Source organism: Mandrillus leucophaeus, unplaced genomic scaffold (assembly GCF_000951045.1).
Source record: "Mandrillus leucophaeus isolate KB7577 unplaced genomic scaffold, Mleu.le_1.0 Scaffold6, whole genome shotgun sequence".
Taxonomy (NCBI): domain Eukaryota; kingdom Metazoa; phylum Chordata; class Mammalia; order Primates; family Cercopithecidae; genus Mandrillus; species Mandrillus leucophaeus.
This window is the reverse complement of record NW_012106474.1, coordinates 1,207,021-1,217,621: the sequence shown is the minus strand read 5'-3', so window position 1 is coordinate 1,217,621 and position 10,601 is coordinate 1,207,021. Positions and strand designations below refer to the sequence as shown.

General features: G+C 46.6%; 1 protein-coding gene across 1 annotated transcript in view; it reads right to left on the bottom strand.

Annotated features, from left to right (window-relative positions):
* The window catches only part of VPS53 (vacuolar protein sorting 53 homolog (S. cerevisiae)), a 174,587-nt gene that overhangs the window by 34,795 nt on the left and 129,191 nt on the right, over positions 1-10,601 (bottom strand). Inside the window, exons 14-15 of the mRNA XM_011999596.1 lie at positions 10,306-10,388; positions 7,219-7,297 (exon numbers count right to left, since the gene is read on the bottom strand). Of these exons, the coding sequence (XP_011854986.1) occupies positions 7,219-7,297; positions 10,306-10,388 (162 nt within the window). The remainder of the gene's footprint in view (positions 1-7,218; positions 7,298-10,305; positions 10,389-10,601) is intronic.

Here is a 10,601-nt window from a genome sequence, read left to right as displayed (position 1 = left end):
GAAGGAAAGAAGATACCAGAAGGAAAGTTCATTAGTTTTCAGGGAAAAATATTCACCGCAGATTGGAATATGTGGGGCGGCTGCTCAACACATATTCTCCTCTGTAGAAAAGTCCGGGTGTCAGATCAAGAAAAGCTGGAGACGAATGTACACCATGATGATGGTGAGTGCTTGAAGAACTCATACTCATATCAGCACGAACACTCATGTGGACCCACCAGGACTGGGCACACACTGACAGAAATGTATCAACTAATTGAAATTATGGTGATTTAAATTTTATTCTTCTTTTCAAAAATATCAGGCCGGGTGCGATGGCAACATGCCTGTAATCCCAGCAGTTTGGGAGGCCGAGGTCTTCCACGTTTAGGCAGGCGACTTAAGCTGATTTACTCTCTCTCTGTGTGGCGTCGCACAGCCCTGCACAGAGAGACAGCGTGGTGGCGTGATCACGGCTCACTGCAACCTCCGCCTCTCGGGCTCAAGTGACCTCCCACTGTAGCCTCCCGAGTGGCTAAAAGATCTGGAGCAGGTGATTTAACGTCTCTGTGTTTCAGGGGAACTAGCATAGCCATCTTACGAATTTATTGTTAGAATGAAATTAATTGGGTTCTAATTCCTGGTAAGTGCTCAGTAAATAGTAACTTATTATCAACTCATAGAGGTTATCTAAGAAAATAAGCAATAAGGAGGCCAGGCACAGTGGCTCACGCCCTGTAATCCCAGCATTTTGGGAGGCCGAGGTGGGAAGATCACTAGACCTCAGGAGTTTGAGACTGGCCTGGGCAACACAGCAAGACCTCATCTTTACTAAAAATCAAGAAAATTAGTCCTTCATTCTGACATCTCTTCAATCGGCTCCAGGATGCCACCTGCTGAAGTCAGAAGCCCTTCTGCTATTAGGTGCCATCGAGGAGCATCACTCCATCCTCAACAGCACTAGCTATGGACCTGAAGGTTTCCAGGATTCCGTGACCCCACCGTCTCCCACAAAGATGTCCAAGTTTCCCACTCTACATCTACCGGCTCCGCCTGGCTACGTCTGCGCAGCACAGTTCTATCTGTGTCTCACTTGTTTACCAATCTTTGGTCAAAAGGGTGTTTGAGGTCCTTTGGTTCTTTCTCTTCTGTCTCCTACCCCACCCCCTCTTTACCTTCAAAGTCATTCAGGGAGTACCACAGCTACACAAGTACTGTGCTATGCCACAGGTTTCCAAAACGAGTAAGACACAGCCCTCAAGTTGCTCAAAGTTTAATAGGGAAGACAAAGACATAAAAATGATCATATAACAAAGCAGAAAGGTAGTCTAGGTACTGCGGTGTCTTGAAGGAGAAAGAGGAAAGCTCTGGCTGAGGCAAGAAATGCTGACATTGCAAGGGACCTAAAAGAGCCAAAACAGTGTTGACAAAGAACAAAGTTGGAAGACTCATACTTCTTGATTTCAAAGATTACTACAAAGCTATTAGAGCCAAACAGTGTGGTACTGGCCTGAGGATGGACATACAGATGCTGAGGACAGACATACAGATGGATGGAATAGAACTGAGACCCCAGAAATAATTCCACACATCTATGGTTAACTGATTTTTTACGAGGGTGTCAAGACCATCCAACGTGAAAAGAATAGTCTTTTCAACAAATGGTGCTGGGAAAGCTGAGTATCTTTCAGCAAAAGAATGCTGCTGAATCTCTGCCTCACACCATATACAAAAATTCACTCAAAATGGATTGAAGACCTACGTTTTTTTCCTTTTGTTTTCTTTTTTCTTTTTTGTGAAGACCCAAATTTAAGAACTAAAACTAAAATTCTTAGAAGAAACCACAGAGTAAATCTTTATGATTTTGGATCAGGCAATGGTATCTTAGATATCTCTCTCACACACACACACACACACACACACACACACACACACACACACGACATACAGACTTCAGAAAATCAAAGCCATTATCAAGAAAGTGAAAAGACAACCCAGCCACAGAATGCGCGAGAATATTTACAAATTTCATATCTGATAAAGAGTCTAGTATCCAGATATAAAAATAACTTTTACAATTCAACAACAGAAAGACAACCCAATTTTAAAACAGGCAAAACATTTCATTGTCATTTGTCCAAAGAGAACACACAAATCACCAGTAGCACCTGAGAAGGTGACCAGGCATGTTAGTCATGGGAGAAATGCAAACTGAAATCACAATGAGATACCACTTCACACCCACGAAAATGGCTATAATAAAAAAGGAAAACAAGTGTGGGGGAAGATGTGGAGAAACTGAGTCCCTTACACTTTGGTGGTGGAAATATACAATGGCACAGTCACTTCAGAAAACAGTTTGGCAGTTTCTCAAAACGTTAAACATAAATTCACCATACGGCTCTTTCGGTTCCATTCCTTAGGCACTTTTTTTTTTTTTTTGAGACAGTCTCCCTCTGTCGCCCAGGCTGGAGTGCAGTGGTGAGACCTTGGCTCACTGCAACCTCCGCCTCCCAGGTTCAAGCCATTATCCTGTCTCAGCCTCCCGAGTAGCTGGGGTTACAGGTGCGCGCGCTACCACACCCAGATAATTTTTGTATTTTTCGTAGAGACGGGGTTTCACCGTGTTGGCCAGGCTGCTCTTGAACTCCTGACCTCAGATGATCCGGCCGTCTTGGCCTCCCAACGTGTTGGGATTACAGGCTTGAGCCACCACGCCCAGCCTTTAGGTACATATTGAAGAGAACTGCAAACATGTTCATACGAAAACCTGTACGTGAATGTTCACAGAAATATTCAAAATCAGAAAGTAGAAATAACTCAAACATCCAACAGATGAATGAATAAACACAATGTGGTCTATCCACACAATGGAATGTCACTCAGCCACAAAAAGGAATGGAGTGCTGACACATGCCCCACCATGAACGTGCCCTGAAAACACGACGCTAAGTGAAGAGAGCCAGGCGCAAGATGTGCCACACGCCATGTGATTCTATGTATGCGAAATGTTGGGAGGGGCAAATCCACAGAGTCAGAAAGTAGGCTAATGGTTGTCAGCAGAATGGAGAATGACTGCTGAGAGGTATGGGGTTTCTTTTGGGGGTGATGAAGATGTTCTAGAATTTGATGGTGGTGGTGGTTTCATGACACTGTGAATATACTAAAAACAACTAAATTGTGCACTTTATTTAGTCGTAAGATAAGTCTCACTCTGTCGCCCAGGCTGGAGAGCAGTGGCGCGATCTGAGCTCACTGCAACCTCCACCTCCCAGGTTCAAGTGATTCTCCTACCTCAGCCTCCTGAGGAGCTGGGACTATAGGTGTGCCCCATCACGTCCAGCAAGTTTTTTGTATTTTTAGTGGAGACGGGGTCTCACCATGCTGGCCAGGCTGGTCTCCAACTCCTGACCTCAAATGATTTGCCCTCGTCAGCCTCCCAAAGTGCTGGGATTACAGGCGTAAGCCACTGCGCCTGGCCAACTGGACACTTTAAAAGGGTGAATTCTATGGTATGTGAATTATACCTCAGGTTTTTAAACGGGGACAGACATTCGAACTCGATCTTAAAGGATGTGCTCCTTGGGCAGACGATGGCAGGAAGAAAATTGTGGGCAGAAAGAATAAAATGAGAAAAGGCATGGAAGCCACAAAAGAGCAATGTGCATTCAGGGAAGTAAACATGGCTATGGCTGGAGAACTGGGCACATACTCCGGAGGGAGCGGCAGAAACTGACCTAGCAGTGGAGTGAAGAGACAGATAATGAAAGCTCTATATGCCAACCACGGCGAAGGCCACGAGGCGCCTTCCACGAGAATGAGGTCTCCCAGGAAAATGACTTAACCAAGTTGCCTGGCTCAATCCATCTTGTCAAGGAAAGCTCCCTCCGTCAACTCAGAATCATCCAGCTCCATTTTGGCAAGTCAACCGTCCTTCTGACATTTCTAAGATACGTTTATTTACAGTACTGGTTCTTCTCAGTTTTCTTCCCAGCAGGGTACAGGCTCCTTGAGGGCAGTCTCCTTTCCCATCTTAACCCTGTCAGTCCAAGTACAGGAGGAGCCGGAGGAACCCCTGGGATGCTGACTGAGAGTGGCAGTTTTCACCAAACTCTTCAGCTTTCCTCACCTCACAGAACTTTACTCACGTTTTCACCCCGTTTGAACTGCCCTCCTAATCACAAATTCATTCAGAACTTCACCCTGACCTGTTTCAAACACCGCTTCCTTACCAGGGCCTTCCTTGCCTCCCCACCTGGATATGAACTCCTCCCTCTTTAAAGGGCGTATTTCGTACTTTTCTTACGGCACTGATTTCCTCACCTCTTTTATTAAAGTTACCGGGTGTCGCTGTCATCTTACACGTCTCTTGCCCTCAGCTCCTGGAATCTAAATACCTCAGCCAAAGGTTTACGCCTTTCTGAGCCTCGCAGCTCCCAGCACTGTGCTGGGCAGGGTCTGAACTGAACTGTCCAACCAGCGGCAAAAATGATAGAATCAGAGACAGAAACAACCATTATCACAGAAGTTTTTTAAAATCCTAGAAGAAACTACACAAAACAGGATGCAGGCATAAAGAACACAGAATGCATGTTGAATCAGTTTGTGACCACTTGGCTTGTTTACTTCCATCACATGGATTTTATTTTGCTACAACTCCAGAAGACTCAGACAAAAAGTAACGGCCTCCCAGCTGCTGCGTCCCCAAGTCTGTGGTTTTCCTATGACAGAAACAAAGGACTCGGGAGGCACGGTCTCTGTGAATATTTGCTGGTGTGGGCACGGGGAGAAGTAGAGGGTGGGATGAGGCAGGGTTTGAGGGAAATCCACAGAACCAACTGACAGTTGGTATAAGCAACACCTGCAGTGTTAAACCCCTTCCAACTGTGATTTTATTGAAAAAAAAAAAAAATCCACTCTTCCTTTAGGTAAATGTGAAAATGCTTTCACCAGCTGCATTCCAACCTGAAGTGTGTGCAGTTCAGGAGAGACGGCAGCTGGGACAGATCACACTCAGGATGTGGGGAATGGTCACCAGCAGGAGGGGATAAGCAGAGCCTGCAAAACGAACTCCTCCACGCCTCCGGACCGGCCTCCGTCCGCCTGCCCGGAGCGTCCCCTGGACTGGCCTCCGTCCCCCTGCCCGGAGCGTCCCCCGGACTGGCCTCCGTCCGCCTGCCCGGAGCGTCCTCCTGTGAATGCCCAGGATGCCGGACGTGCCTGTCAGCACCGGACTCGTGAAAAAGATGAGCTTTCTGAATAAAACTGTGACGTGAGCTATTTTAGGACTTGCCACTTCAGTTCATAAAACCCCAAAGTCTACGTTTTGGTTTTAATCTTATTTTTGTTAAATATTTACAATCTACTGCAAAACCAAATTCAGACCAAATGTCTGCTTACACAACCTTGTGACATGGTCACTCCTCCTGACAAGAGGGAAAGGGAACTAACATTTCATGAGTATTTACTATGTGCCCGGCACTAGACCCGTGTGTTCCGTGTTTCATCCTCACAGCAATGCTGGGATGCAGAGATCCACAGTTCCCTTGGGGTACGTGGGCCCAGATGAGGTCACGTTGGCCCAGACAGGTGAATCCTCTGCTCAAGACCCCCAAAGGAAGCCCTGGAAGAGTTAGGTCTGTCTGACTCCAAAGTTAGTGCTCCTCCCACTGCCCTCTGGTACTGGCCAGTATGACCCAGAGAAATCATTTCTCCAGAATTTGCTACAAGAGCCTAGGACTCTAGAGCAGACACTGGCAAACTTTTTCTATAAAGGGTCAGAGAGTAAATATTAAATTTTTTTAGCTTTGTGGGCTAGTCTCTGTTGCAATGACTCAGTTCTACCACCATATTGCAAAAAGGCAGCTACAGAGGATACGTAAATAAAGGAACGTGGCTGTGTTCCAATAAAACTTTATTTTCAAAAACAAGCAGTGGGCCAGATTTGGTTCCCAAGCTCTGGTTTACCAATCCCTGTTCAGCAAAGTTCTAGAGTTGCAACTTCATGTTCCTCGGGTTTAGCATAACAAAGACCCATTTCCAACTTAATTAACACAAATGAATCTCCCATATTCAAGGCTACACGAGAGACAAAAGAGGGGTGAAAGACATGGTCTGTGCACTTACGGAATTGACTTCATTTGGGAAAAAAGGCATAGGCACATAAAAGCCAAAAATAGGAACATGAGGTAGTGCTCGGTAAGTGCCAAAGGAGGGACTTGAGGGCCAAGGGCTGACTGATGGGCCACCAGGATATTAGAAAACCAGAGTTCACAGCCTCATCAAGGACTCTTGCCCTGGCACCAGAGCTCAGAACGAGTCGGAAAAACCTCTCAGTGGGCGAGAATGAAGAATGAGTCAGAAGTTACTGCTTTAAGCACTAAGGAGAACACCCACTCTGGTGAGACCACACCAAGGTTTTTAGCATGTCTCAGACACTAATCAAAGATAATACGTAAATAAAGGAACATGGCTGACTCAGTTTTAATTAACAAAAATGAATCTCCCACATTCAAGACTACACGAGAGAAAAAAGAGGGGTGAAAGACATGGTCTGTGCACTTACGGAACTGACATTCATTTGGGAAAAAAAGGCATAGGCACATAAAAGCCAAAAATAGGAACATGAGGGAGCGTTCAGTAATTAAAAATGATCCATCTCAGCGGGGCACCACGGCTAATGCCTGTAATCCCAGCACTTTGGGAGGCCTCGGTGGGAAGACTGCTGGACGCGAGGAGTTCAAGACCAGTCTGGGCAACACAGCAAGACTCTTAGCTTTACAAAACATTTAAAAAGTAGTTGGATGCAGTGGCAAGCGCCTGTGGTCTCAGCTACTTGGGAGGCTGAGGCAGGAGGACGGATGAGCCCAGAGGGTCGAGGCTGCAGGGAGCCATGATGGCACCACTGCACTCCAGCCTGAGTGACAAAGAGAGACCCTCTCTTTAAAAAACATAAACCACAGACAACATCTCCTTTAGACTCATCAAACACATTTACTTCGTCTCTTTTTTTTTTTTTGCCATCCTCCAATACTGTGTGATGCTCTGTCTCTAAAAGGACAAGCAACTGACCCGACCCGGGTGCAACACACACTGAGTGCTCTCAGGAACTCCGGGGCCGTTCCGTTCTCCTCTCAGCTGGTCCTTCAAGCTCCGATGAGCCTGGAGAAGCCACAGACAGTCGACGCCACCTGGGGCTGCTCTCGCTAGTTTGTAAGACGCCATTTCCCACGACCTTACCTTGCTCATGGCTGTCAGGGCAGGATCACAGGCGGCATCCAGATCCTGAACCAGCAGCTGAATACTGCTGGAGATGACGCTGCAAATCAAAGAAATCACTGTGGTCACCCCTTCAAACAACGGCCGTCTGAACGACTGTCACTCAGGCCTCTGTGTCAAACTCAGATTCATCATTTCATCGGCAAAGTCTGAGCTTCAATCAATGACAGCGGAAGAGCAGCTTGGCTCTTTCTTCTCGTCCTGGTTTTACCCGGCTGTATCCTCAGCCAGTCAGGACACAGAACCCCACGGCCAGTCTCCCTAATCACCACCCCAGTATCCCTGTTCACATCTTCCTACAAAAGAACTTGCTTCCCAAAAATGTTTAAGTCAGAAGTGAAGAAAATAAAGTTAAGAGAAGTGGAAGAAATAACTAAGAAGAGAATTTTGATTTTTTCTCAATAAGCGGCTGATGTGAAAGCTGCGGCCTGGCCATGCCTGTCTCATGTAATGGCAGTGGAGCAGAAATGGACCAAAACTAAAGTGCCACAAGGTCCTAACAGGGAAAGAAGGCGGACCTCCCCTGCCACCCCACACTCTTATTCCCTCAGTGGCTGAATTCAAGCCATTTATACTTTACACTTTAAAACACTGAAGGTAGGCCTGGCCTTCTGTGGGTTCAGGTGGGGCAGATCAGGGATGGCCAAGGGAGAATGTCTTCTCTGTGGTTATTCTTCACAGTGAGACAATACAGGCCCCATAAGCTAAAAGAGCGACTGCATTTGAGGAGGTACAACGGCAGCCCAGTTCTGAAGCTGCTTCTTAGTGGCTAGTAGGGACTCATTCTGACCCAACAGAAACCTCTTAGGTTCTGCAGTGACTAAAGCCAACAGCCTGAGGCACGCTGCTGTGTAACAGAGAAAGGACAGGCAGTGACCAAGCATGTGCGAGGTACATACGTGCTAAACACTGCTGTGTAACAGAGAGACAGGCAGTGAGCAAGTGTGCGAGGTACCTACGTGCTGAACGTGTCCATCTCTCCAGTCAGATTGATTCGTTCAATCAGACTTACATCCACTTTTTCTTTGAGTTTTTCTTCTAGCTGTTGGAAAACAGGAGAAACAGATGCATGGTCAGTGATTATCCGAAGAAGTAGCATCATAATAATAGTTAACATTTACTGAGTTGGATGATTCAGGCGTAATTCCAGACGCTTTTTTCTTTCTGTTGAGACGGAGTCTCACTCTTGTGGAGCAAGGCTGGAGTGCAGTGGTGCGACCTCGACTCCCTGCAGCCTCCACCTCCCGGGTTCAAGCGATTCTCCTGCCTCAGCCTCCCGAGTAGCTGGGATTACAGGCATGCTCCACCACGCCCAGCTAATTTTGTATTTTTAGTAGAGATGGGGTTTCACCATATCAGCCAGGCTGGTCTTGAACTCCTGACCTCAGGTGATCCACCCACCTCAGCCTCCCAAAGGGCTGAGTAGCTGGGACTACAGCTGGGATTACAGGCGTGAGCCACCGCGCCTGGCCAGAATAACCAATGTTTTGTCTTAAATTTGAAAATGCTATTGGGGTGCATAAATTAGTATAACCTTTTTGGAAGGCAATTTATTCAAGAAGCAAAAATTTAAATACACATATTGCCTAAACCAGCAATTTCACAGCTAGAAATGCATTTCAATGAAATAAGAAGAATAATGGATAAAGATACGCAAGTATTTTTTGCAGCATTCATTAATTCAACCAATATTTACTGAAAGCCTTCTTTGTTCAGGCTGTGTAACAGAATAAGAGAGTTATTCAGTGAACAAAACAGATCAATACTGTCCTCATAAAGCTGGAAACAATCTACATGTGTATTTATAAGGGATAAAACAAATTATGGCACAGGCTTATCATGCTTAAACTCTTCAGCAGGCTCTTCCTATGACACTGAAAATAAAATCCAAATTCCTAACCATGAATTGGGTCCTGCCCAGCTTTCTGGCCCCGTCTTGCTACTTTCCACCTTGCCTGCTAGGCTTCAGTTACACTGGCCTTTTAAATTTCTGGGAGACCCCAGGGTCCTTCGCCCTCAGGACCTTCATACTTCACACTTCCTTCTTCCTCTCCCTGAAACGCACCCTGCTCAGCCCTCTGGCCCACTCCCTCGCTCTGCTGCACCCCTACCTTCTAAGCTCTCCACTTCTTCCTCTCCCTGAAACGCGCCCTGCTCAGCCCTCTGGCCCACTCCCTCGCTCTGCTGCACCCCTACCTTCTAAGCTCTACCCCACGGCCAGTCTCCCTAATCACCACCCCAGTATCCCTGTTCACATCTTCCTACAAAAGAACTTGCTTCCCAAAAATGTTTAAGTCAGAAGTGAAGAAAATAAAGTTAAGAGAAGTGGAAGAAATAACTAAGAAGAGAATTTTGATTTTTTCTCAATAAGCGGCTGATGTGAAAGCTGCGGCCTGGCCATGCCTGTCTCATGTAATGGCAGTGGAGCAGAAATGGACCAAAACTAAAGTGCCACAAGGTCCTAACAGGGAAAGAAGGCGGACCTCCCCTGCCACCCCACACTCTTATTCCCTCAGTGGCTGAATTCAAGCCATTTATACTTTACACTTTAAAACACTGAAGGTAGGCCTGGCCTTCTGTGGGTTCAGGTGGGGCAGATCAGGGATGGCCAAGGGAGAATGTCTTCTCTGTGGTTATTCTTCACAGTGAGACAATACAGGCCCCATAAGCTAAAAGAGCGACTGCATTTGAGGAGGTACAACGGCAGCCCAGTTCTGAAGCTGCTTCTTAGTGGCTAGTAGGGACTCATTCTGACCCAACAGAAACCTCTTAGGTTCTGCAGTGACTAAAGCCAACAGCCTGAGGCACGCTGCTGTGTAACAGAGAAAGGACAGGCAGTGACCAAGCATGTGCGAGGTACATACGTGCTAAACACTGCTGTGTAACAGAGAAAGGACAGGCAGCAAGTGTGTGTAAGGTACGTACGTGCTGAACGCTGCTGTGTAACAGAGAGAGGACAGGCAGTGAGCAAGTGTGCGAGGTACATACATGCTGAACGCTGCTGTGTAACAGAGAGACAGGCAGTGAGCAAGTGTGCGAGGTACCTACGTGCTGAACGTGTCCATCTCTCCAGTCAGATTGATTCGTTCAATCAGACTTACATCCACTTTTTCTTTGAGTTTTTCTTCTAGCTGTTGGAAAACAGGAGAAACAGATGCATGGTCAGTGATTATCCGAAGAAGTAGCATCATAATAATAGTTAACATTTACTGAGTTGGATGATTCAGGCGTAATTCCAGACGCTTTTTTCTTTCTGTTGAGACGGAGTCTCACTCTTGTGGAGCAAGGCTGGAGTGCAGTGGTGCGACCTCGACTCCCTGCAGCCTCCACCTCCCGGGTTCAAG